The sequence below is a fragment of the Chroicocephalus ridibundus genome, chromosome 13 (assembly GCF_963924245.1).
Source record: "Chroicocephalus ridibundus chromosome 13, bChrRid1.1, whole genome shotgun sequence".
NCBI classification, from domain to species: domain Eukaryota; kingdom Metazoa; phylum Chordata; class Aves; order Charadriiformes; family Laridae; genus Chroicocephalus; species Chroicocephalus ridibundus.
The window spans coordinates 5,838,020-5,865,675 of record NC_086296.1 but is presented as its reverse complement, the minus strand read 5'-3'; the positions used below and the strand labels follow the sequence as shown (position 1 = coordinate 5,865,675).

Genomic DNA, 27,656 nt, shown 5'->3' with positions numbered 1-27,656 from the left:
TCTGCCACAAGCTGGGTATTAGCCTCAGTAATGAGATTTCTCACTAGTGGAAGCATATAGAGCAAACAGAGGAGTAGAAAAGCAGCTTGAAATATACCAATTAGGATTCACATTTAGAAAAGTAGAATTTTTAGAGCACAAAAGTCTGAGCAGACATAAAAGGAGCAATGACAGGTATCAAACTATGATCTTACTGTCTTCAGAAGCGAAAGCAGGCTCTGGAATCTTTTGATTCCCTTCTCATACACTAGCAGCATGAAAAATATAGGACACTTCAAACATCTGCTCAGATGCTTGATGCGAATGCAGCTTCGCAGAAGGTAGAACCGCAGTCTCCTGTCAGAGAGAATTTGTGAGTAACTGTACGTTAGCGATGCAACATCAAAGATGTCTGTCTTAAGCAAGCTGGTTCAGCCAGGGCACAGAACTGCTAAAGTGATTTTGCCATCTTCAAAATATTAAAAAGCCTTAACCACGTCCCTGCGACATATTTTCTAGAGCATGATAGCAGGGAAGGAAGTTACTGCATTTCCTTAGCAGAGGCTTTGTGTTTAGAGAAAAAACAATCAATCAATTTGATCATCAGCAACAGCCAGGATACACCTCTGAGCTGAGGAGATGTTTATCCAGGGATATATTTTCTCATCTCCTTTAAAAATGGAGGGGATGAGGAATTATGCCCCAAAACACACTAAGCACTCTAATAAGTCTTAATGAAACAACTTCAAGTAATAAACTGCACAGATTAAACAGAGCTGTGCAAAAGTAACAACCTGCCACACAGACACAGAAGACTGCCATAGCCCGAGGCCAATCTTTGCAGTTAGTTGAAGGAGACAATAATGAAAGCCGCAATTATTCTTTCCAGTTTACCATGTGAGATGTTCTTTAATAATAAATAAATAAAAAGGTGGGAGTTCACCAGTTAAAGCAGACAGGAGAACACCTCAACCTTTTTGGGCTGGTCTTCCTCTGGACCCGTCACACTTGCATCCATTCTGTGCCAAGTGAGCTGCACACAGCTCCTCTCTCAAAAGGGGAGCAGATTCCTCAGCTATGGCTACTCCGGAAAAGGCTACAGTCCTGTTAGAGCAACCCCGTTACCTCTGCAAAGCCACAGGAGCCTGACAAAAGCTGTTTAGCTCCCAACCCAAGGGCATCTTTCCCTGCTCAGTGCTTTACAGCTTGTTAGATGAAACCTTCCTATAAGACACAGGGATAACAATTCAAGTGGCATATTTCTGTGAAAAGCATTTTGACATATATATATATATTTATATATATATTATATATATATATATATATCAGTTCCTAGAAAAGTAAAGGATACATACTCAGTGCAACATCAGCTTTATTACCATCTTCCGATGCAGTGCTACTCAGTTACCAGTTAAGGGTTTCATAGACGACAATTTTTTTTAAAATGTAAAATAGGGAGTGATCTTCCCCCTTTTCTTGTTTACAAAAGTGATGCTGAAGAACAGAGGTTTTAAGCTATTTGACCTGATAGAGAACAAGCAAATATTTAAATTAAAAAAAAAACATACAAAAAGAAGCATTTTATTTCAATTTTGACTTCAGGGAAGTGCTCTAGTAAAACAGGATACTGTACACGGCTGTAGTCTCTGTTACCAAGACCAGAGAAAAATCAGTGCCAACTCAAATAAGTCAGCCAACAAACCTTACCTGTAGCTCAGTACGTGTAAGACAACAGGTCTCCAGTTACTCTTCAGAAATGGCGAAAATACACAGGCTGTCTCTGATGAGCTTGCCTTGTGTTAAGTGGTAAATAATATAAAGCATTTAATGGCTAACGATTTTCACAGCTTTCTTTCAAAATGTTAATGATCCGCAATAGAGACAGGTACTATAGCAGCCACTTCATCAATAATAAATATATTCTTTATTTTACAGAGACATTGTCTTCAAGTTTTTAATTTAAAAAATACATCACTAAGCCACCTCTCTTGCTGCTGGAGCATACAACCAGGATGTTGCTGCTATTTGACCTATCACATAGGCAAGCATTTAAGATTGTCCTAGAAGGCGTTAGCTGGAACAGCAGCAGCCTTCAAGACATGAGGAACAGAAGACATTAACAGAGCCACAGATCCCTTGCTGACATCTTCCAGCAGCAAGCGTGGCTGATGGCTCACAGCCATTTTCATCTACACACGTGCCAAGCCTGCCTTGGCAAAAATTCCAACTGGTAAGAATTAATCTTTAACATAAAGGACCTGCATTGTATTGCCCGCCTATATCACAAATTTGGTTCTCCAGCAGTAACGTTACAAACATCCGCAAGATGCTAAGCACTCAACTCCCATTTAAGACAGTGGGACCAGACCAAGCTGGACAGACCTACAGGACCAGGCAATAAGGAATCTACTTTCTTCACTGCATGAACTCCATCATTACAGTTTGAAGCTGCATATGAAGATGACTCCTATTTTTGGAACCGCTATGCTCTACTTCAAGCATTCACAGTAAATAAATAGCTTCTGATGTGGCTAATTAGCATAGGAAGGTAATAAAAAATTTTTTGGAGACAGCTTTTTCTTTTACGTCTTTAAAATCCTCTGGGAGACACCTCCAAGAATCAGCCATCAACTATAAAAAGGTACCATTTTAAATTTTAGAAAATAAGTAATGTCAAACATTGATTCTCACTGTGAGGTTCTATCTTCACGTTTCTAATCAGTATCAACCCAGTCTGTCAAAATCCATCCTCATTTGCCTTGGAGTCATTTCTCTGAAGAAAGCAGCCAATTTGACCATCCATTTCCCTCAGCGCCAGTGCATTTAAAGTTCATTGCCAACATGAGACACGACACTGGAAAAACTGGATCCCTACCACAAATTATTTGAGAATGATAGAAACAGTTGCATCCGTCTCAGAGAAGCCTGTCAGCACTGGGTTGTAAAAAGCAGTCTGACAAGCAGTCAAGCCATTGGATGTACGAGTCAGAGTACAGAAGTACATTTGCTGTCATAAAGCTAATGCCAAGTTCATCACCCCACAAAGTGGAGCATGAGATTTCACTGCAAAAGCAGAAGCACAACCCAAGTGATTAAGTTTCTGTGCGAGTCTTTGACTGCGTGCTCAAGTGGCACTGGTCACTATGCAAAAGTATTCAAATTTTAGGGAGGGTTTCCTTTCATGATATGAAAGTTTTGGCAATCTAAGATCAATTATTCAAGCCTGCCTGGAAAACTGCAATAGGCATTTAAATACTGCAAAGCAAAAAGGTAGTTTTTAAGGAGCTCAGAACACCATAAGCAGTCCACTAAGAAAGCTGAGGGAAGTGACGACAGGGAGAAAAAAAACCCCAAACATCCACTGACTCCTTGTAGAGCACTCAGTCCAAAAAACAAAAAGAAACAACCCCAAACAAAGAAGATGAATTAGTGTTTCAGCCATGGATGAGCTTCAATGGAAGCTTTGCTTCTGTCTCCATAGTCGTACAACAGTTCTTCACCTGCTTTAATGTCTCTGGAAGCTATCAGTATGAGATGAGGCACACCGTCAATGTCATGAAGCTTTGTTTGACAATTGCCACATTTGCTGTGATTAATCAGTCTTCCCAGACGATTAGTTTCTTTTGTAGCATCAACACTGGAAGAAGAACAGAATGCAGGATTGCTGCATATCATGTAGTCACATTTGTGGATAAAAACCAAAGCACAAATCAGATAAAGAACCAGGAATCCACAAAAGGCTTGAAAAATGAAGGAAAAACAGAATATTACAGAATATTCATATGATTGAACAGCAAGCACATAATATGGCAATGTAGGTAAACTAAAGCAATTCTGGGAGATTAAGTTAGCACAAAAACGTGAACCGTTTCCAAGCAGCTCTCAACTGTCAACGAGGAACACCAGAATCCAGATGTAGACCATCATCAGCAAGGCTTGACATCTTAAAACACCCTCAAGAAGGCTGTGTCCAAGCTAAGTAGTATCCACTGAGTAAGCCAGCAAGGGTCTCTACTCACATGAAAGACTAAGAATGCCCAAATACTACATGCCCAACTTCCAGAGACCTGGATACTAAAGCTCTAGTGCCTCTCATTGCACAAAAAAGTATTATGGCATCTAAACTGGAAGTCAGACACTTAGAATATAGGGTGCTTCAAGGTAATTAATGTACAGGTTAAGTGACCCACACTCCAGTATCCAGTAACATCAGCCAAGGAAGAAAGAATGCAGTCTGAATAGTTGCTTTGAGAGAACTGGAGTTTGGGGCAAATTACATGACAAATACAGGGATAAAGCATGCACATGGGGTGGGTGTCACGTACTAGAGAAAGGAGGACCCGGTCAAAGACAGTTGAAGGAAATGCTTCTTCTCCAGTGAGTTTGTCCGTACCACTTTTCAAACAAAATCCTTGCAACTCAGGAAAAGGAGTTAATTTTACAAGAATGAATTTAGGCAGAAGTTCACAGCAGAACTAGAAGTCTCATCCAAGCAGATATAACTCTCCATATCGCTTGTGCTGTACTTCAGAGAGCAGTGCTTTGAATCACCTACCTTTTCGCCCAGAGGTAGAGGAGGCTCTGGGACCATGAAAGAGTACCCCAAAAAGATTTCCTAATTCATGGTTTCCGTTAATTTTTTTTTTTGCATGAAAACAAGACAAGACTTAGCAGCATTCAAAGTCTCTATCACTCAACTATGACGCTCAAGGGAAGAACAGCTTACCAGTACGTTTTGCTGAGGTACTGAAAATAGTACATATAGCAGCCTGTGGATGGATCTTGAGCATACAGAGCTTCTCGCTTTTTAGCATCAGTGATCTCTATGAGATCCCCATGATATTCAACTACAAAATCTCCTCGATTAAAATGTTTAGTAGCGATTACTCCTCTCCCTTTGCCATCGATGTAATCAATCTGTTGAGTTGAAAAGAAAAATCAGCTGGGAAATTAGGAAGTATTTACGTGACTGGAAATACACTGTTTATTAGGAAATGAGTGATTTGTCATTAAAAAATGCTGCAGCAGGATATTTATGTGTATTGCAGACAGCTGTAGAAGCACAATGCACAGCATCGTGGAAGAACTATAGGATGAGCTCGAGACACACCCTGAGTTACCAGGTGTTTTGATACGAAGGCTTCTAATCAAAGAACGAAGAATTACTTTAAATAAACCATACACAGAGAATAGTTATCTATTTCTGCTTTTAAACTACCAATTAGCTGAGGCAGTAAGCTTTTCCATTTCAAGCTCACCATCATCACCACTAGCATGCACAGATTATCACAGAAATTACATTTATCACCCACCAGAATATTTTATTATTCCTGCCTCCCCCTGTAAATTGGACAACTCCAAGTAAGTTCTCCTATCACTGTCGTAGATGTGACAGTGTGAGCTGCAGGCTGCTGCTTTTCAAGAATCACAGCTCTTCTGCACTTCCAGAGCCATTTCTGCTTTAAATTCTAAAAAGCGTGATCAGAGTAACCCAAATGGTAAGCACTTGGTCACAATAACCAGTATTTGCTAGCAATGGGAGGAAAACCAGCACAACCCATTATCCCAAGTGCCATAATGAAGACCCACAGCAATTGGCTGTAAAACAGGCTAAGAGACAATTTGTTACCACGCAGAGAGTATATATGGTGTTACCTTTAAAACATATGACAGTTAAGATGCTGTATCTAACCCCATTTCTGGAAGCTAACCCAAAAAATGAGATACCAAAGGGAACGAGTGCATTTTCAGTGAAGACTATAAAGCTCCTTTAATATTTATGACTGAGCCTGCACATCCATATTCTTCAGAGCCAAATATTGCCCATCCAAAAGGAAAGACAGCATGCTCCAGTTTTGCTGCACTTTCATCTTACTACCGAGGCACTGCAGCAGTTCCGAGACCGAGTTCTGCTACTTTGTGCTTAAACAGATTAACAGCAAGATACTGTATAAACAGTACACGGCTACTCAGGTTGACATCGCCATTACCTTCATTCCTTCTTCCTTCCCGCTTGTAATTAGCTCATCTATTTTCCTCCTCTCCTCAGTCTGCAGAAGAAACAAGAACAAATAAAGCCACAGTGTTGTTGATAGCTTTTTGTAGCTTATTCTATAGTTAAAAGGAAATTATTAGCCTGTGGCACTTATTTTTCCAAACCATCCCATATTTCTAGCAAAACTGAATGGTGAAGAGACAGATTTCCATCCCTTAAAATATATAATCAGCTAGATTCTCTTCTAGAATAACTGGATCAGCATTCCGAAATTTTAAGAGTGTTCTTAACAATAGTTCCAGTGCATGTATTTGTCCAACGGAAACCATTTACATATAGTTATGCACTTCCTCAAATGCTCGATTAACCAGCAATGTTATAAGTAATTTAATTTTAACAAGAAGCACTACCTCCAATTCAGATTTGCTCTTCCTGGAACTTCTTCTAACTGGGTAATAATCTGTCACTTTTCGATTTGGTGTCCTTCCTTGCGTTCTAAGGGATAAGAAGAATAGAGAACATGCATATTTCAGACCATTTCTGAAGTTACACCTCTAGGACAGAGGTATCTGTAAGAAATCTTTATTTTCAGCTTGGTATGTTAAAAGGTGATCCATATGAATCAGTGTTTCTTATCAGTACTCTCCACATCAAGCCAAAAGCTAGATCCCCTTTTCTTTGCCACTATATTTCCATTCCTCCAGTACTAAGCCTTTAACAACAAGAAAGAGATGCCATTGGAAGCCAACTGAAGGTCACATTGCAAATCCGAAGCCCCCTGTGTGCCTTGCCAGAAGGCACTCTAAAATATAGGTCATGAAAACTGCTTGGCAAGGAATTCATTAGTGTTAGGTCACATTACTCTGATATCATGAGAAAGATCATCAGCTCAGCCAGAAAGCCTCCAACTGTAATTAATCTAATATTCTGTTTCTGACAAGATACATTCCCGTTTGTCCACAGAAAAGTAGGTCTTAATGGCTCATTAATTTCTTTTTCTGTTGGTGATCAGCAAGTATCTCACTTGAGATAAAAGACACTAGCCTTGCTTTCAAGAAAAACAACAGTCTTCTGCAAGGTAGGTAAATACTTTGAGTGCTATTTTGTATTTTCAAACATATTATTCTTGAGAAAACGAAGCCTCCTTCAAAATTTGTATCCCCCAACATAACCGTTTGCTTTAAAAAAAAGGCAACAAAACAAGAGTAACAATTAATTACAGATCTGTAGTTCCTGAAGGAAAAATGCAGATCAAAGCCTTCTGGTGTAAAAGGACACAGAAGACAAGCTTTTACAATTCCAGAAGTCACTTACTTTCTCCTTGGTCCACGTTTCACTTTAACCATCTTTTTCTGAGCTGGCTTTGCATTTGCCTCATCAGCACAGTCTGAAGGCAGGGGTGTCTTTTGGGTTTCTACAGTTTCTTGTTTTTGATCAGAGGAGGGCACCGAAGCATTGCACCCACTTTCTTTATCTTTCTGGTCTTCTGGTTTCATAGCACCTTCAATTATATTGCCACCATTCTTTTTTTCTGGTGACAGGAAAATAAAGTAAGGCTTTATTAGCCTAGATGAACTTAGGATCATCTATACCAGAGGGCTTTAAATGAATTCCAATGGTTTCTAGTCCAAGTTTCTAGTTCTGTCAAACAGGAGAAAGAGGAAGGGAATGATACAATCTCTTTCTGCTAGAACCCAGAGACAGGCTGTTACTCATCTTTTGACTAGTCATTGCTACAGTACACATAGTACAGAGGGAGGGGTGAGCAGGGAAAGGGTAAAACAGAGCACAAGTACTTTGTCATGTTAGGTTTGCGACTCTTTTTCCAAATGTGATGTCATGGTTTAACCCCAGCCAGTGACTACAATCACACAACCGCTCGCTTTCCCCACAAGGGAAGGGAGAAGAGGGAGAAAAGGAAGGCAAAGGAAAAAAAAAAAACCAAACTTGTGGGTTGAGATAAAGACAGTTTAATAGAACAATAATGGAAAAGGAAAATAACAATAATGGTAAAAAAAATATACAAAATAAAGTGATACAACACAAGTCGCTCTCATCACCTGGTGACTGGTTGCCCAGCCTGTCCCAAACAATAATTGCAGATCCCTGCCCCCCCTGGGGCAAGCCCTATTTATATACTGAGCATAAAGTCTATGGTATGGAATATTCTGTTGGCCAGCTTGTCTTGTCTATGCTCCCTCTCAGCTTCTATGGGAAGCTGAAAAAGTCCCCAACTAATGTAAAATATCACCTGGCAACAACTAAAACAATAAGCATCATCAGCATCGCTCTCACACCAAACCCAAAACACAACACCTAGTAGAAAAAAAATTAACTCTATCCCAGCTGAAACCAGGACACTTGAACACGCAGCATCTTCAATGCAATGTCTGAAACAACTACACGGTTTGCATCTGGCATACTAAATTACCAAGTTGCCATAAGCTAATGAACATCCTGCACTGAAGAGGGAGAGGAAGCCTCTCCGGATCCCGCACTGCTGTGATCAGCAGCTGCAGACACTAGTACCAAGTGGCCAACACCACTCAGACAAAATCCACTGGAGCTAAAGGGTTGGGACTTACAAGAAGTCTACCCCACACACAACCAACATTTTCTTGGTTGCACGCAATCCTACCTTGATACGACCACATCCTCCTTCTCAGCCAACTGATTTAGAGGTAGGTGAGCACGGCTTAAAGCTGAATAAAGTTTTTATTTAAAGCAAATCACCAGGTTTAACAGTCCTGTCTGCTAAAACAGATGCTTCAATATCACTGGAGAAATGAAGCACAGCTGCAAGGCCACCGCAGTGGGACAAGCTAAAGCCATCTTCACTTTGGCAAAATTGGAGAGCTAAATTAGGAGCTAAAGGCCCTAAGTTTCCAGAAAACCTGACACTCCCTGTGTTGAGTGGGACTTAAAATACCTTCTTTCTAGAAGTGTTTACATCAAAGTGTTTTGACAAATTACCAAGGTTATTAAATGTACCTTTAAACACAAACCAGCTTTTTTTCCCCCTCTCCATAAAATCACAGAACATTCCCATTTCTACTCACTACAGGCAAGCACCTATGAAGCCTGGCACTCAGCATCCATAATCTGTGCTCCTCATTTTCACTGCCTTTGTTTTATCCTGAAATTTTAAGAATTGTTTCTTCTTCTTCTACCAGTACCTCTCCCTCATACCTGATTTGACTTTGAATTGCCTTTATATAAATCAGTATAAAGTAGTTAAATTATAGAATAAACCAGTTTTAGGTAATAAAACCAACCAAAACCAAATAAATTAGATAAACAGCAAACACTGACCTGAAAAAGGACGGTAGTAATAGAATTGCAAGGATATTAGGGCATATTGACAATGCAAGCATTAGCTTTCTATATCCAGAGAGACAATACAAACATAGCCAGACAAAAAAAAACAGAGGAAAAATAGCCTGGTAAACCTGTGACCTAAGTTTTGAAAAGGATAAGGACACCTTCATCTTTGTAGAGTCCCAGTTTGCCAATAGAGTTGTAAGAGTGGGAAAGCAACTGGGCCAGGGGAGGTGACTGGTCCCCTTGACTGCGTATTAAAGTTTTCAAATTGAGGGTGGGGGGAGCACATTTAATGAGGCAAGCAATCCAAAGATCAATCTTACCATCTCCTTTCCTGTAGGTTTCATTTAGTGTTTTGCCCTGACATTTCACCTCGTGATACATGACAGAGTTTTCTTCTTGAAGCGGGGGGCGAGCACCAGGAGTTTTGTTAGGATTCAGGTAGCTGTAGATTTTGGATTGACCAATAAACACATTCTCCTAAAACAGACCCACACAAAAATCAGTACATCACAGAGATGCCAGGTACATCAAGTTGGTATCCGCAACACGCTGCAAAGACCAGGGCTGACAGCTGACTGTGCTAATGCAAATTACGCAGCTTTAATGCATCACCCTTGCTGCTGTTGCTATTTCTACTAAGTGAAAACATAATGGTGGTAAGCACTCAGAGAGCTGTACTAATGCAAACTCTCAGTCCAAGAGGACTTTCACATGAGATGTGGCAGGATGGGGTAGTCATAACGAACTCCAGCCTCCACCCTGTGCTTCACAGTATGAACTCTGATGCTTAAAAAAAAAAAAAAAAAACAAAAACAAAAAAAAAACAACCAACCCAAAACCAACAAAAGCCAAACCAAAAAAACAACCCCAAGCTCCTCAGGAGGAAGGCAGCCTCAAAGAGTGCACGCCAAAAAAAAATATGAATAGCACAGCAAAAGTTGCCCAAGCCTAGAGCATACCTCTCATAACCAGAGAGGTATGAGCGTATCCACACACAGTCAATTATATGCTCTACTGAGCAACACAGAAGACAAGAATCAGTTTTGCACAGTCTACCTTGAGTGACACCTCTCAGTGAAGTCTGGGAGATAAACAACGCTATCTTTTTATCCATTATATTTCACAAAACAAAGTGTAAAAGTTGTTCATGGCAAAAGAAACATTAAAGGGTACACACAAAGCACTCATACCCAGCCAGAAAAATGGTAAAACCCTCTGGCACAGTCAAACACCACAGAGACCAGGGTTTGTACACTGGCTTGAGCCAACGGTGAGCAGTATCAAATTTAGCAAAGCTTAGTGAAGTCGTGCCACCTTTGCTTTTACCGTGTCCTACCACCTCGCCAAGTTTGACTTGTATGTAGGGCACACAAATTTCAGCTCTGAAATCTCAGTGCCTGGACAAGAAGATGCAACTTGGCCAGAATGAGTTTGTCTTGGCTATAGTTTGACTCAACTAGAACCAATTTTCAGACATTGCAAGCCAGTTAAAGCAACAAAAAAAATGCATCCATTTTTTTTAGGAAAGCACAAAGGTTCCCATTAGTTAAAAAAATAGCTCAAATATAGCTGACTAAACAAATACTCCAGTATAGTAGTAACACAAACACTAAAAAAAAGTAAACAAAGCACGCAATAGAATACATAGGGTAATTTTAATAATTAACATAATAATGAGTAACAAACTTAATGCATACATAATTCACACACAAAATAAGACCAGTTAAAGGCTCAAATCTTAGTCCACAAATAAGCTTTACTACTGATTAATAGTACAGTAGAACAGCCTGAGAAAAAGCAAGTCAGACACTCCCTGACCCCCAGTATTTCTAAAAGGCCTATGAAAGACAAGGCCTGTTAATTAAAAAACTAGGACTTTTAAGGATTAAATACTATGAAAACATTTCATTTTAATAATTGCAAGCAGTGAACGCTGCACTGCAAAGTTCTCAAGATTTAGCAAAGAGTTTAAATATGGGCATTTCCGGAGAAAGCAGTGAACTGCAGCAGTCCACCTGCCGTGCCAGCAGAGCATTCTGAATTTCAACACACCATTAACAGGAAACGACCGACTATTTTTCCTCCCCTGATTCCCAGCTCCCTGCCTGCTGCGCTCCTGGCGCTACTGAGACGCGGCTGCCACGTCTTTGTCTGTGCCAGGCTTGAGACCCCCGAGAGCAGGGATTTTCTCAGCAGAGCACAGAACATGAAGGGCAGCTGAGGAGCTCTAGGATTTGATGCAACAGCCACAATTATTTCCACGGGAGGGGGGGTTAAATGCAAAGTGACGATCAACCTCCGGCCAACTGCCTGTCACAGGACGGGGAAGATGGCAGGGAGGGACTGCCGAGCCTGGGGCCTGGCTGCTGGCTGACAGCCCCGGCAGCGCCCCGCTCTTGCGGGGCAGCTGCGGCAGGGGACGGGGAAACACGGAAAGAGCTCGAGTCCAGTTAAAGTTAACCCATTTCCGAATGATCCGAGGAGCCGCAGCCGCCCGGGGCCGCCCGCAGGCCACCCCGCTCGCACAGCGGGGGGAAGCGGTGGGCGCGGCAGACCCCCGGGAGCCACCCGCTCTTCTCCGCCCGCCCAGGCCCGGGCGCTGCTTACCCCACCGGCCCGGGGGCGGCCGGAGCCTTTCCTCTCGGCGCTCTCGGGGCTCGCCTCCTCCGCGCCGCCCGCCCTGGCCTTGGGCATGTTCTTTCCTAGGAGCAAGGAGGGAAGATGGGCGCCTGAGCCATGTCCGGCGCGGCCGCCCGCGGTCATCGCCCAGCCACCGCGGCCTGCGCCATGTTTAAAGGGCTGGATGCGGCAGGGCGAGCCGCGGCGGCCCAGCCCCTTCCCGGCGAGCTGCGCACACCACGCGGGGGAGGAGTCCCGCCGGCCCCGGCGCCCCGCGCCTCCCGGGAGGAGCATCCGCGCCGCCGAGATGCCCCGCGCCGCGCGGCCCCCGCCCTGCAGCGACAGCCCACCGCGCCCCCAGCCCCACCACACCGCCGGCTCCGCTCCTCCCCGCCGCCGCGCCCGCGCACCTTTAGCCATGACCGCGGCGGCGCGGCCCGGCGCCCGGCAGCCCCCCGCGGCCGGGTTGCCCCGACGGTCCCCAAGGAGCTCCCCCGCCGAAACCAACCGCTCCGCAGGGAGACGCCGCGCTCCTCTCCGCAACCCCATTGGCTTAACGGCGTGCCCGTAACCGCTTTCGCGCCGCTGATTGGCGCGCAGGGCCTCAACCCGCCCTCTCCCTGTCACACGGAGACAGTGGCAGCTCCCGCGAACAGGATTTAAATGTGAGTTCCCTGGGCGCTGATTGGCCCGTGCGAAGGGCAACCGGCGCTCTGATTGGCGGCCCGGGAAGGAACGCCCTTCCGCGGCAGGGTCCCGCCACGTGGGTAGGAGGCCCCACGGGGAGCGGGCCCCGCCGGTCCGTCCGTGGCCCGGGAGCGGCGGCGAGCCGGAACCCCGCCCCGCCCGGCCTCCGGTGCACCGGCAGTACTGCCTCCCTCCTGCGCCGCCTCGCAGCCCCCGCCACTTCACGGCAGGGCCCGGGCGACTCCTGGTTCTAGCAGGGCTGCAGAGCTGTGCTCTGCGAAATTATCAAAGTGCTTTATGCAATGTCTTGCTTAAATCTCCATGTTGCTAATTTAAGTCTATTAATTCCGTCCGCAAAGCTTGCCTGGAGAACAGGTAACACTCGAGTGTCAAAGCCCTTCTATTCCATAACAAGGGTGGCTGAACATGGCACTACCATAGACCCATGGCCAGGAACAGCCTCTGGCATTGAAAAGCCAACAACGGGTCCCGTACAGGTCCTGCGAAATGGGGAAAGTCCGGCTGCGAAGAGCAAAGCCAGGGACAAAGCGAGCAGGCTCACAGATCAAGGGATGCTGAATGTCACTTCTTCATCAGCAGATGTCATCATGGAAGTTAGGAAATAACCACACAGGACCTCCTTGGTGCTCCTTGTTAAGCAGAGCAATTATATTGAGCAACAACGTGTGACTAGTCCGTCGTCTTATCTGTGTTAGCCCTCTGAAGATCCACCTAACCTCTGCGTGCCCAGGGTAGGGGCTGTGGCAGCTAAGCTGCCCCCAGAGCGTATCGGCACAGGGCACGGCCTCCTGCCCAAAGCTTATCTGCAGCCACAAGGCGCTGCTTGTCCCTCAGGCATTCCTACAGCAACATAATCGGCCAGTTCAGGATGGCAATACAACAGAAAACTCTCCTTTTCCTTAAGAACAACAGAAAAAAAAATCCGCTGTCAGCCTCACCAAGAAGGGATGGCCTCATCCCTCCCAGGCTGTCCCTCAGCAGCTGGGGAGCGGACAGGACACGGACATGGCCCAACTGCAGAGGAGATACCAGAAAGTGTCTGAGTCTACACTCCCCTCATTACGTGACAGCTCTCTGCATGAACAGCGCTTTCAGAAAAGGCAAAAGAAACCCAGCTCTGCGTTGTCACCATAATTTCTTACGTCTGTGTCTTCACTAACAAGGCACACATAGGCCTTTCACAGAAAAGCAGCCAAAATGCACTGGGTGTTTCCCTGTAAACTCCAGCAGAGTCAAGGTGGCACCAGCTGAGCATCACATTGATGAGCTCCTCCATCGAGGCAGGTACATCACACTCTCCAGAAAAGCACCAGAGCCCTTCAGCAGACACTGGTCTGATTTTTCCACCCCAATTCACACTGTTCTTTTCACATGCTAGGATGTGACAGGAAAAAAAATCTTCATAAATTACTAATGATGATTTCCTTCTTGCAGTAACTGAGCAACACTGTTCCTAATATCCTGGGGAAGCTCTAGAAACATCTTTACTGTGGTTTTGCTCAGCTTTTGGGGATTGGATATTTTTAATATTAATTTTATGTATGCATATTAAACAAAGCAACCGAGTTCGCACTCGGAAGCCACTAGAGGGCAAAGCAAGCTAAGTAATTATCTTCCTTAGAGCAACAAAGAAAACAACGTCATCTACAACCGGCCCCTGCTACCAGCACGGCGGGATCATGCTATGAATTAACAAAACACGCTGAGCTTGGCACCCCCTCTTAGCTTTCCTAAGGGAGTTATGGCCAAAAAGCCAGTCCCGAGGGGAAGTTAAACTGGTGTCACAAATAAGCCTGTAGCCCAAAAGAGGTCGCGTCTGCTTGGAACCGCCAGTCACCGTGACTCAGGACACCGGGCACATGGAGAGCGGTGGCCGGCTCCTGCGCTCCAGAGGCAGCAGCGCGGCTCCCACCGGCTTTAAAAACCCAGTGACCTAAATATTATCTCCCGTAGTGCCGTGAGGGCAGCTCCTGAGAGCACTGCTTTAATGTGAAAATGTGAATTTTTTTTCTGGGGGAAGGGATGAACAATTAACGAGCATGGTGGTGTATTTGCTCAGAAAGAAAAGAACATATTCATAGTAAATACCTTCAGTCTAAATTAACACTTCACCTAGTTTAAAAAAAACCTTATTTTTAGGACTGGTTACCTTTGAATTAAAAAATTAATTTTCTTTCAAATATACAAAAAAAAATGCTTCTTAAATATTTCCACCTGAGAGCAAGTTCTTGCTGTAGTTCTCACTTACGCAGCACCTGTCATATTTGCAATACATATCACAACATTTACACAAATTCCTTATTCACAAGATGAAACCCTGACAATTCGTGTTTCAGCCACCATACCTCTCCATTAGAAAATAAGTAAAAATTATGCCCTAAGGGTAACGGTTGAGTGTTACAATAAGCAACATTATTTTAAGAAGTGATACAGTAAAATGCCAACAAGTGCTAACTACATTTCATAGATTATAAAATATAATTACATTCAGTATAGTATCTACCAATGATAAAAAAGAGCATCTCTGTCAAAAAAAGTGCATTCAGTGGGATCCTTAAATCACATGCAAAATCCTAGGGAAACAGCATCCTGCAGGTAATTCCGCATGTGCTAATTTCATACCAGTAGGAAGCATCATTGCTACCAGTGGGATTACTCACCTCTCCCAGTCGAGGATGATCATAAACTCTGCTCGCAGGCCTGACGGGTAACTATCTTTTCAACGCAAGACATCAAAAACATCACTTTCTTGCCTCGATTGCTGCTTAGATGCATTTAACGTTAGATACACAGCATGTGGACTGTGCTTCATTGTGCCTTTATTTGAGGTGCGTTGAGGCCAATAATGAAGATATTAGCTGCTGTTTAAATTCTTCTTATCTCTGGCCAGACTTCTATCATCTTTTTCTTCATTTAGTGTCTGAAGCATCACTGATTAATCTGAATTACTTAAGTCAGTTTAATTAACATCGCATTGTCTTTAAATAGCTTAGCCTAAATCTGTCTAATCCTTTACTAGTTATTTTAATCCTTGTTGAGTTTGTCTAATGATAGAATAAGTAAACTTGAATAAAATTGAATAAGCAGTACTGAACATTTTAAGCAGATTTCATGACTGCCCACGCTTCATGTATGTCTGCTCTTAAAAATTTCCATGTTCTTACACAACTGGGAAAACATTTTAATGGAAGACTCTCTCTTTTAGCAAAAATCTGTCAATCTGAGGGCCTTAAATGCTAAGGTAGCCTCTCCAAATGTAAAACTAGCTTAAGTAGTCATCAGGTTTTCAACCACCGTTAGCTTTTTGCAGCAGCAAATTTCGCATTGGCAGCTTGTAAAATATTTGCGAGGGAAAACTCCTGTGCCAGCGCATCGCCGGGTGTGGCAGTCTGGTCAGCAGGGACCGTCTGCACAGCGCAGCTCTGTCACCCCTCGTTCTCCCAGGGGAGCCCAGGAAGCTCCTGTGAGGGGGACAGCGGAAGGCCGTGGGGCTGTGAGGGAGCCGAGGGGGGGCTCTTGGGGTATCTCCAAGACGTGATGGCACCGACCCCGCCACAGCACTCGGAGCCCTACAAACCCGCCTCGGCGTGCTTTCACAGAGGCGCGCCCAGGCCCGGCTCCACAGGAACCCCAGTGCCAAGGCGGCGGGATGGAACCGAGGGGCCGCCTGAAGGGAGACGCGTTCAGCAGTGAGAACACGGGCGGAGGAAGAGGCTGAAGCAGTGCCATCTCTCCTCAGGCCGGCAGCCGCACGGGGCCGAGCACGACGCCCGGCCAGGCCCACCGCGCTCTACCCGCCCCAGGGCGGCCTCAACCGCCGCCCGCGCCGCCCGCCGCCTCAGGCGGGTGCGCAGCGCGCATGCGCACACACCACGCCCGTGCCGACACCAGGCGCGCCTGCGCACTGCGCGAGCGGCGCGTCATCGCAGCGGAGGCGTCCCCGCCTCTGGCCGCGGATCTCGCGAGAGCGGCCACCCAGCGCGTCCTCGCGGTGGCCGCCATCTTGGGGGGAGCCGGGATCACGTGACCGCGGGAGGCCGCTCGCCTCCGCCTTCCCCTCCCCCACCCACCGGGAACCGGGCCCGGATCGCCGGGCCCGGCTCTGGCCACCGCCCTGGGGCTGGGCCCGCCCGCGGGGACGTCGCTTTTTGAGGACGCTGAAGATGCCGGGTTTTCTTTTGGGGAGTTTGCTGCCTTCCCCTGCTGCTGGGGCGGGCAGAAACGACGAGCGCCATGTCACGTGACGGGGGAGAGCGGGCAGCGCGCGCCAAAGCCCCGCCGCCGCCGCCGCTGCCGGCGGGGGGGGAAGGAGGGGGATGGGCGCGAGACGGCGGCGGCAGCAGGCGCCCACGTGACTCGGGAGGCCGGGTTGGGGGGAGCCGCGTCACGTGGGGCGGAGCGCGCGCCAGCGGCGGGCGGTGGCTGGTGTCACGTGGGGCGGGTGCGCCGCGTCGGGCGGGGGGGGAGGCGCGGCGGCGGTCACGTGGGGCGGCGCGGCGGGCGGCCCCAGCCTCCTTCCCCTCCCCCTCCCCTGTGAGAGGGGAGGGAGGGCAAAGATGGCGGCGGTGAGTTAGAAAGCGGCGGACGGCGGGGCCAGCGGCGGAGACTTCCAGGACTGGCCGCGGGAGGATCGAAAGCGAGAGAGAGTGAGTCTCGCTCCCCCCTTTCGCCTGGCGGCGGGCCTGCTCGGCCGCCTTGGCGCTCTCCGTGCGCGCTGGGCCCGCTGCGGCGCCCCCGGGGGTCGCCTCCCTTCAGGCGGCAGGGCCCGCGGCGGCGAGGGTGGGGGAAGGTGTCCGTGAGGGAGGCCACTGTGCTGCTAGCGAGCTCGGCGTCTTGCTCGGCCCCTCAGGTTGCAGCCAGCCGCCCCCGCCGGGGGTCCCAGGTGGGCCGGGAGCGGCGCGGCGTGCGGGGGAGGGCGCCGCTGCCTCGGCGGAGGCGCCGCTTCCCCGGGAGTCGGGCAAAACTTTGTGCCGGAGGCTGTGTGGGGGTGGAGGGGCTCTCTGGGAGGGTGGCGAATCCCCCCCTCCCCGCGGCTCCTGTAGAGCGTTTCGGTAGGGGTTGGTGGAGCTGGCGGCGCGGGGGTGGGGGGCGGTGGTGGGGCTGGTCTCGCTCCCCCCCCTCGCATTGCTCGGGTAAAATGGCATCGGGACGGTGGCGTCTCGCCGCCGGGTCCGCGCCGCTCGCCTTTGTGGGTTAATTGTAAAGGTTTGAAATGGAGCCGCTCTGGTGAAACCGGGGGAGGGGTGGGGGGTGATTTATGGTGGTTGAGTGGCCGTAAAGGCAGCCGTGGGGCGCAGCCCTTTCGCTCTTCCCCGCCATCCTGATGTTATTAAAGGGATCTTTAAAGAGACGAAGGTCTAAAAACAAAAAGTCGCGCATGGGACACAATTACGCAGCCAATTCGGGCCCAACCCGGAAGTTTATGTCGCGAACACGTGTTGGCGGGGAAGGTGGCGAGGCCGGGAGACGGGACCCCCCCGCCCGCCCCCCCGGGGGCCCCCGCAGCTCCCGGGAGCTAGCGGCAGGGCCGAGCGACAGACCCGGCCTCAAAGTCCAGCCGCCCTTAACGAGCGCACCTCAAACAGAGGTTGCTAGGGTGAGTAATTGCTTAACATAAAAATGCCCTTACAGGCTGAAGGGGAAGAGGCCTTGTGGGTTTTTCTTTTTTTTCGGTTGTTTCATTATTATTTTTAGCTGACCAGGTTCCTGGCTGTGTTTGAGGGTATAAATTAGAACTCTTGTACTTTCTTCCAGGTGCTTGTAGGCTGGTAGATGGTTGATACCTGTTAAAGATTAGGCAAATCATTTAAATGATTAAAAAAAGGTTGAATTAATGTATTAGATAACTTCAGATTGTGTCGTTTGTTCACACTAATAATTTTTTTTCTACTTGCTCTGGAGTTAAGAATTCAGTGGTAGGCTGTTTGGCTTTTTGAGTATGTAGGTTGTGTCTGTATTAAAATTATTTAAATATATATGTCAACATTCTGCAAGCTTTTTGTCCCGTCCCCTCCCCCCCCCCGAATTGAAAAAATAATCTTGATGTAAAGCAAAGAATTTACTATGGCACTTGTGTTAACAGCATGATATTTTGATTGTTTTCTATATCTTCCTTACCGGCATGATATGTTATATTTGAGTGCAATCTTAGCCTTTAAAAATAAAATGTGAGCAGTTTGTCTTGTTGTCCAGACAAGTTCTTTGGTGTCAGAACTGGCTGGTAGCTATTCTAAAAGCTAGTGAAGTAGGTAGCAGGTATGGTTTATGCATTTCCTGTGCATTGAGATACACCTAGGACTGACTCCCAGACCAAAACTAAGTATGGATTCAGTGCTCAGATACTGTTCTTATCTCTTCGGGATTTTTACTACTTAAAAACTTTCCCCACCAGCTACCTGCAGCCATTTAGTCTGAAAGCTAATATTGTGCCAAATCATTGCATTGTTTAGTCTCTTTAACAACTTCTGAATTTCACATATTTAGACTGTGTATACACAACTACTGTATATTTTATAAAACAACATAAGAGAGCTTTGAGGCAAGTTGAATCCCACAGTATCCTGAACTGTACCTCATGTCCTTAGAAGCTTTGGCTTTAGAGAGGTAACCAGTGTTTGAAAAACTGGTATGTTTTTTACAGGACTGAAATAATTTTAGCAAAAATCAGAAGTTAACTTTATACATTTAAATGCAATGCTAACTACTAGTCTTGAGGAGGTTAAAGCATGTAAGGATGGGCTAGTTCAGTAATGAGCACTTTAATCTTTGATTGGATGGTGACTTGGAAAGGGCCAGAAGGGAATGGATTAGTTGGGTTTTTTTCTTTTTTGTTGTTACCCAGGTTGCCTTCTGGAGCCAGAAGCTGCGAGAGGAGCAGAACCCATCTGGATATCCAGAGAATCCTGTTGTGTGCAATTAGGGGTTAGCAGCCTTTACACCTCTATAGTGAGAGGCTGCAAATGGGGATGTGAAATTTTTAGGTTGATAATAGGTCACAGTTTAGGCAGCCAGAGAATTTGGGGGGCATATCTGTCTCCTCTTCGCTATGTCAGAATTTGTGTGATATTTTAAATGGCTTCCAGTATAGCTCAAGTGATAGGTATTCCTCAGAAAGCCAGTGGGAAAAACCCTTCTAATAAAAGGAAAACAAGAGTTGCTTAACCATGCTAGTGTCCCAGGCTGAGCATTAAAACCAAAGTTTGTAGGTTGAATCTGCCACAGAGGCCAGTAGTCTGAAGGGTTTGGAAATAGCTGTGCTGAGTGGATTGTGATGTTCAGTTTGTGCTAAGTTGCAATTCTGTCAGTCATTACAATTTTTAAATTAGTCAGGTATACTTTGTTACAATGTGTAACTTGCAGACCTAAACATCAAAAGCCTTTTCATCCTTTAGGATTCTACTATTATTTTTCTTAGGGGAGATGGAGAACAGGTTGCTTGACATGTGTTTTAGAATATCTCTTTTTTGTTGTTGTTTTGCTTCTTTGTACCAAAGCTAAAATGGAGGGAGGGAGAGAGCCAGGTTGGCATGGATACATGACATAATATTAAACATGGCATCCTGGTTTTGTATCTTTAAATCAGAAGTTATTTACATAATGTGCACTGGTAGCAAAACTGTCTCTTTACCAAAGTTTTAGGCTATATTCTTCAACAGAAGAGCACCTCACAAAAATGCTTGATGTGTTTTGATAGCCCTTCTTGAAGTGGCAGCAGTTTATATTTTTTTTTCTTAATACAAAGAAAATAATTGAGATACTACTACTGTTGAAATATAAATATTTTTTAGTTTTATCTAGCAGCTTGATTCTTACTTAGTGACATTGGACAGCCTGACTAAGCATAGACAACCTTATCTGCAAGAGTCTGCGTTCTCAGAACATTTCTTTGACTGGTGAAATGCTCAGGAAACAGCTTGCAATATTCACAACTTTTTTTATAAGGCTTTTCTTTTGGAGATTTTTAAGATGTGGCAAACAGGTCCTTATATAGTATTGCCAAAGCTGAGCTGCAGAGCTTGATAAAGTTGCTTTCACTTATGTTAGCTAAGGAGCCTCCTACCTTGTAAGATTATGGATCTGTTTCAGCTTGATAACGTTTTAGGCTTGACTAGCGTATGTCACAACAAACAAACTAAGCTATCACAATGCAGCTTCTCCTGTATTTTTTTCTCATTTATTTTCCTTACCAAATTAAAACTACATGGGGGGGAGGAGAAATTAGAGGGTGGAGGGAAGGCAGCAGTGGTGCTTGGAAGTTTCATAAAGCCTAAAATTGGTGCTAAGTATTCAGTGATCTTTTTTTAATGTAAAAATTCTAGAAGTTCAGAATTCCTTTTGTTTCAGTTTCAAACAATGCAGCTTTGTTCAGTGTACAGAAACAAAATAAGTGAAACTAGTCAAAATATCACTGTCCAAACTGTCTGACAGACAAACAATTGCTGTTGTTTTACTTAGCTTTTTGCTGGATTGTTAGCAACCACTAATTTTTAAGGCTGTTTAAATTGGGGTTAGCATAAATGAGATAGATGCAGCTGGGGGATTTCTTATGTGAAAATGGCTCTGCTAAGAGAGGGATGCTTCTGAACTAAAGATACTTATTCTGGAATTGTAGGAATTGTTATACTAGTTTTTATCACTAGTCATCCAGTGAAAATTTTGAAGTAAGCAATTAAAGTATTACTGCTATGAATGTTTTTTCTGAACTTGGTGAGACTGTCTTAAGATAGCCAAGCCATTGTGTTTTTAAAGGTTAAAAATGTAGAGTTCTGTGTCATCATGGATGTATTAAACTTGACTCGAAACAGACTTGATAGGTTGTGGCACCATTGTAGGATGGTTGGGGAAAATGTGTTTTTCTGTAGTGTTTGTGTGGTTTTTTTCTAGCCTTGGTTTTTGCTCTGAGTCTGAACTTCATAGAAAGGCCTTTCCCTCATATATTACAAGAGTAGACTAGAAGTAATCTTGAGTAATTTTTTTTGGTCCTAGTTCTCTTAAGGTAAACAGCTCTAAACTTCTGTCTTTCCGTGTGGCTATTCAGTATAGCCACTCATCTCTCAACCAAATTTTAGTCATACTTTCTTTTGGAGATGGTGTGATCAAAATTAAATGCAGACTAAATAATGACTTATTTTTCCTTTGTATATTTAGGCATTTTTGTTTATTTCATCATATTGAGCAAAGGTGTTGCATTATGGGGAAGAGTGTTCATGCCTCTTTCCCAAATTGTTACTGTAAAGTTAAAATTGTAAAGTGTTTGGGAGCTGCTGGTTTGATGGGATAACCCCTGTTAATTCCCCTTCTGTAGAGGAATTCACCTTCAATGGCTGCTCTGAAGTTCTTAACAGAAAAAGTACTGATAAGCTAAAACTTTGTCTATGGACTTAATCTTTCTCCTCTCACCTGTTTCTAATTAGTAAACAATGCTGTAAGCTTCTAAAATTAGATATAATGATTGCTCTTACTATTTTATTCTGAAAACTAAGGTTTTATCCTACCCAAATAATTTATATGTCTAGTCCCCCTTTTTTTGAGAGAGAGGTTTAATCCTTCTGAAAGGTAAAGCTAACGGTCTGTTCTTACTCATTCTGCTTGACCCATTCAGGGTTTTAGGAGTGAGACTAGTGGGAGGTGACATCCTTTGAAGGAGCTGCCATGTTAATTAAATCTGCTAGATGTCTCAATATTTCTTAATATCTTCTGTACCTGATAACTACAAACAATGCTGTTCTACCAATTCATCTCATCACCTCAGATGCCTTTAAAAATAAAAAAAATAGCATCTAGTTCTGACACAGCAAATGGTGTTTAATGGAATTGCCTCTGGTCAGTAGAAGTTCCACCAATTATTGTGTGTTCCTTTGCTGTTCTTTTGGGTAGTACAGTCTTTGGTGCTTAAAAGTATATCTTTCCCTTGTCCCAGTATCTTACATCCACTATTTCAATTGTGCAGCCATCTCAGTATTAGTCCACTGAAGGTCTCTCCCTACTATTGGGCAGACTAAAACTAGGAAGAATAAGAATTAAGTGCCAGAGGCTTTATTTATTACAAGAATTACCTGTTCTGCCAAATGTGCTAACTAATGTGTGTGACCAACCGGCTGGATGTGGCTGAGCTGTACATGTAGAGAAGGATAAGCAAGTGGATGCTGTTTCAGAGTCTGAATGTGTGTATCTAAAATACCAATATTTTTTTTGTCCTGTTACCTGCTTTAGAGTAGGTGTTCAGCTTTGTTAGCTTTTGATGTTTTGTTACCAGTGGGTGTTACAGGGCATGTGGAGAATAAGTGAAATGAATTTCTACTTGAGGTGTGTCTTAGAATATATAAGCAACAGCTCAAGTTATGTGGACTCACTTAATTTTTGTCTTACTAGGGCAAATGGGCTTCCTTCTTAAGGAAGCAAAACTCATTGTCTTCCCTCTTCATCTTAAAACATAAGAGTATTTGGCTTTTTTAATAAGTTTTTATGCTGTCTAGAATAGCTTTTTGAAATTAGTTTTGCTTGACCTATGCATAAAGGAGTCTGTGACCTGATGTTAGTGTCCTATTTAATATGTAGTTAACATACTATAATAGTGGTACAGTTGTTCTTTCCACTATGCAAACCCAAACTTCTACAATGAATGAATTACTACCTTATGTATTGGCAAGTAAGAAATAAAAGCTTTCCTTGTAAGCTTTTTATTGCTGACTTGTTGTTACAAGATAAACTAAATGAGTTTTAATTGTGCTTGCCTCGTGCTTCACTGACAAAGACGCATCATTAGCATAATATAGTCTCACAATTTCTGCCTCTTGGTATTTCTTGTAATGCTTAAAAATATAGTGCGATGAAGACTAGAAAAGGCATCTTTTTTTTTTCTTGTTAAGGTTATGGGTGTAATAGCATTTTGTGTAGTAAACTTTCAGTCTTGCTACTTCTAAATGTGGTGGATATATTGAAAAGATTAAAACAAACAACAAAAAAAAACACAACCAAAAAAAAGGAAAAAAATCTACGAATTAACAAAAGAGCCAGAGCAAATATAGAAAGTGAAACTGTATACAAGAGACTGCATTGCGGGTGTCCTTAAATCCAGGAAAGGGAACTTTAAATGTGAGTGTGTGTGTGGGCATAAAACAAATAAAAATTAAATGTAACTTGTATTTATGGTTCTAATTTTTTAGAGATGGTGGAGCCAGGACAAGATCTGTTGCTTGCTGCTTTGAGTGAGAGTGGAATCAGTCCAAATGATCTATTTGATATTGACTCGCCGGACGTGGTTCTTGCAAATCCAGCACCAACTCCAGCTGTTCAGCAGGTTAAAACAAGAACATAGTCATTTGCTAGAGGACATAAGAGCTTGGACTTGATGTATTGGGGTGGGGGGGGGTGTCCATAGCAAATGGTTAAAGAATGTGGAGTTTTCATAAATTGCTTGCTTCATAGTATTGAGATCAGAAAATGACTTGCTAATTAATTTTAAACTTTTATACAAAAAAGCAATCTGAAATACACTACTAAGGTGGGTATAAACGTAAATATACCTATCTTCTGGACACTAAATGCGCGTATTCTGCCATGTATCCATGGAGAGCTCTAATATCAGAGGAGTCTAGCTGCTCTCCTATAAAATAAGCAGAAATTGTAATATTATGTGATGTTTAACCTCCATGACAGTATTCAGTCTGCAAGTACGTAACCATTTCAGGCACAGACTGGGAACAGTAATAAGTTGAACAGTGACATCACAAAAGTAATTACATTTTTGCCGCAGTTACCTAACAAGGTGTTGTATTTTTAACTTCTTTGAATGTGAAATCAACTACTTGATGATCTGTATTTTCAGTGAAACCTTTGTTAATGGGCACAGTTATGGACTTCCCCATTAACTTCCATTTTGTGGGTCAATATTTAGTCTTAAGGTTTTTTCTCTGCTAATGTGTTTCCTGATGCATACTTTCTTTCCTCTGCAGTCAGTGCCACTTAGTGCATTAGAACTAGGCTTGGAGACTGAGGCCACAGCTGCTGTGAAACAAGAACCAGAGACTGTATCAACTCCAGCCTTATTAAATGTTCGGGTAAGAACTGGTATTTGAGGGTTTTGTATGTGTATATGTGGTGGGTTAACCTTGGCTGGACACCTGGTGCCCACTGTTCTATCGCTCCCTCCCCAAGTGGACAGGGGGAGAAAAAAATGTGATGGAAGGCTTGTGGGGTGAGGTAAAGACAGCAAGACCAGCAGTTACTGTCATGGGCAAAACAGGCTTAACTTTGTGGAATTAATTTATTGCCAGTTAACAGTGGAGTACAATAATGAGAAAGAAGAACAAATCTAAAAACACCTTCTCCCCCCTCCCTTCTCCCTGGGCTCAACTTCACTCCCGGCTTCATCACACATTGTCTCTGCCTCTCCTCCTTCCTCATGATCCTCCCCAGCTCCAGCATCACCTTCACAAACTTTTCCAACATGGGTCCTTTCCATGGACTGCAGTTCTACATGAACTGCGCCAGAGTGGGCCCTTTCCATGGGGCACAGTCCTTCAGGAACAGACTGCTCCAATGTGGGTCTCCCACGTGGCCACAGATCCTGTCAGCAAACCTCTCTGACATCGGCACCTCTCCATGCGGTCACAGTGGAGACACATCCTTCAGACACATCCTGCTCTGGCATGGGATCCTCCATGGGCAGCAGATTGGATATCTGCTCCACCATGGGCCTCTGTGGGCTGCAGGGGGACAACCTGCTTCACCACAGGCTGCAGGGGAATCTCTGCTCCAGCACCTGGAGCATCTCCTCCCCATCCTTCACTGACCTTGGTGTCTGCAGAGTTGTCTCTCTTGCATATTCTTATTCCTCTCTCACAATTGCTGATTGCACAGCAGTTTTTACCCCTTCTTAAATATGTTATTACAGAGGCGCTACCAATGCTGCTGGTCGTCTTGGCCTCGGCCAGCGGCGCGTCTGTCTTGTAGCTGGGTGGAACTGGCTGTATCGGACATGGGGGAAGCTTCTAGTATCTTCTCACAGAAGCCGCCCCTGTAGCCCCCCAACTACCAAAATCTTGTCATGTTAACCAAATACAGTATAGTAGTAAAATGTAACAAAAGAGGTAGGACTGTAAAATGCCAGTTGGCCGTCCTCTTGGTTCTACTGAGACTGGGAAAGCTTAGCTTACCCGCGGGTTGATATGATAAGGAGTACTAAGGGGGACAAAACAGTATGCAGGAAAACATTTTGAGGTGTCCTGTGTGCATGCAAATTGTGGGGATAGGGAAGCTGTGTAAACTTGTCTCCTGTACCTGAACTGTGTACTACCTTTACTAGCTCCAGATAATTCTGAGCACCGTAATCTGGTGGTTGCACCTGAAATGAGAATATAAAAAGCAGCTCTGCAGGAAGGTGGATGTAGTTCAGTGTGTCTGAAAAAGGCTACGCATATGCTCTAAGCAATTCAAGCTATTTACTCCGACAATTTTGCAGCTAGTTTATATATTGGAATTTCTCTTCAGCTCAGGGTTCCTGTACTTCTAGTAGTCATGTTTTGTGCCATCCTTCATCCTATCTTTTTATTTTCTTTCTCTTACTATAAAATAAAGTTTAAAAATAACATTCAAAAATATGTACAGAAATATATTGATAAATAGACACTTCTTGCTCAGACTGTTGCACCATAAGATAATGACTCTAGCATCTTCAGCATGTTAACTGCAGACATCTCTCATTACAAGAGTCTTTTAGAAACTGCTGACTCCTGTGCTCTGGGTGAAAGGCTAATAAAGTCTGCTTGTTTTCCCCACTGTCTTCTGAAAATTTCCCTGGTTCTATGTTACTAGCAACCACCATCCACCACAACCTTTGTGCTGAATCAAATAAATCAGCTTCCAACTTTGGGGACTACCATAGTGATGACAAAAACAACACCTGTTACAACTACGAGGCAGACTATCACTGTAGCAAAAATCATTCAGACCAGCACAACTACTCGACCCTCGGTTGCAGCACCAGCAGTACGCAATGCCTTGACCACTACACCTTCAAAGGACCAGATTCAGCTGAAAGATCTGCTAAAGAATAATAGTCTTAATGAACTCATGAAATTGAAGCCACCTCCTAATATTGCCCAACCAGTAGCAACAGCAGCAAGTAAGTTTTCTTCTTTCTTTGTAATTACACTGTTTTAGATAAATAGTGAAATAATATAATGTGAAGATCTTTGCACATCTTGTATTTTCATTTATTAGTAGAATATCACAGTAAAATGAAATGGACAAGAAAACCCGATAAATTCTGTTCTAATTTTAGTAGTGTTAGAATTCAGGGTGAAGTAATACAAAACAACAGGCTTTTAAAAAAACTTAAGCTCTTGATTTACTGCAAGGAATGATGAAAATGTCATTTTAGATTGCAGCTGGCAAATCGGTAAAATTAATTCATGAACATTACTGACGTTGCTTTGGCTATCTTGAGTCTACATCAGTTTCCGTTCTGCTTTATACTTGCTGTGGAACTATGACAAATGAGTACTTTTTTTTTTGCATTTTCCAAACTAGATTTGTATTACGTGCTAGTGCTCCTATAATAGTGTGTTTCTGTAAAGCATCTCCTGAGAAAGATCTCTGTCCTGTATGCTTCATGGGAGGCATCAGATCTATTGTGTTTAAGAACTTAAATCCTAAAAACTTGCTGATTGTTTCCATGTTACTACTTAAATGTGGTGTTAACTTAAAATGCCACAAGTATTTTGTTACTACACTCCACATCTTCAGTTTGTGATTCCTTTCATAATCTTTCTTTGTATGTTATTTCTAATACATGGACAGTTTATATGGTCAGCTTAATATAAGGGAAATGCTGTGTGTGTGTGTATTTCTTATGATTATTTCAGGTTATTCTGGTTTTAGCATGAGGTTAAGATCAGAGTAGTTGCTGAGGGGTACATAGGCTTTTTCTGAATTACTATATTTTCATTGTCTCTGAACTAGGATTTACTGATTTTTCTAGGCGGGGTTGGAAGTAACCTATTTTTTTCATATGCAGATAGTGTGCAAT

At 44.0% G+C, this 27,656-nt stretch overlaps 2 protein-coding genes across 3 annotated transcripts in view; one reads left to right on the top strand and one right to left on the bottom strand.

Annotated features, from left to right (window-relative positions):
- Nucleotides 1–1,294: 1,294 nt before the first annotated feature.
- On the bottom strand, nt 1,295–16,627 carry KMT5A (lysine methyltransferase 5A). The gene is made up of 10 exons (XM_063351337.1): nt 16,441–16,627; nt 15,286–15,340; nt 12,328–12,878; nt 11,906–12,000; nt 9,619–9,775; nt 7,289–7,505; nt 6,385–6,469; nt 5,970–6,029; nt 4,706–4,896; nt 1,295–3,616 (listed from the first exon to the last, which is right to left on the bottom strand). Exons 1-10 carry the CDS (start codon nt 16,625–16,627, stop codon nt 3,406–3,408), a joined length of 1,809 nt encoding a protein of 602 aa, XP_063207407.1. The 3' UTR covers nt 1,295–3,405.
- A 461-nt stretch (nt 16,628–17,088) lies between these two features.
- The window catches only part of SBNO1 (strawberry notch homolog 1), a 35,550-nt gene continuing 24,982 nt past the window's right edge, over nt 17,089–27,656 (top strand). Inside the window, exons 1-4 of one of the 2 annotated variants that reach the window (XM_063350663.1) lie at nt 17,089–17,271; nt 23,791–23,924; nt 24,580–24,684; nt 26,441–26,750. In XM_063350663.1, coding sequence (XP_063206733.1) covers nt 23,793–23,924; nt 24,580–24,684; nt 26,441–26,750 — 547 coding nt within the window. In that variant the 5' untranslated portion in view covers nt 17,089–17,271; nt 23,791–23,792. The remainder of the gene's footprint in view (nt 17,272–23,790; nt 23,925–24,579; nt 24,685–26,440; nt 26,751–27,656) is intronic. The other variant, XM_063350664.1, reaches the window with a different exon arrangement.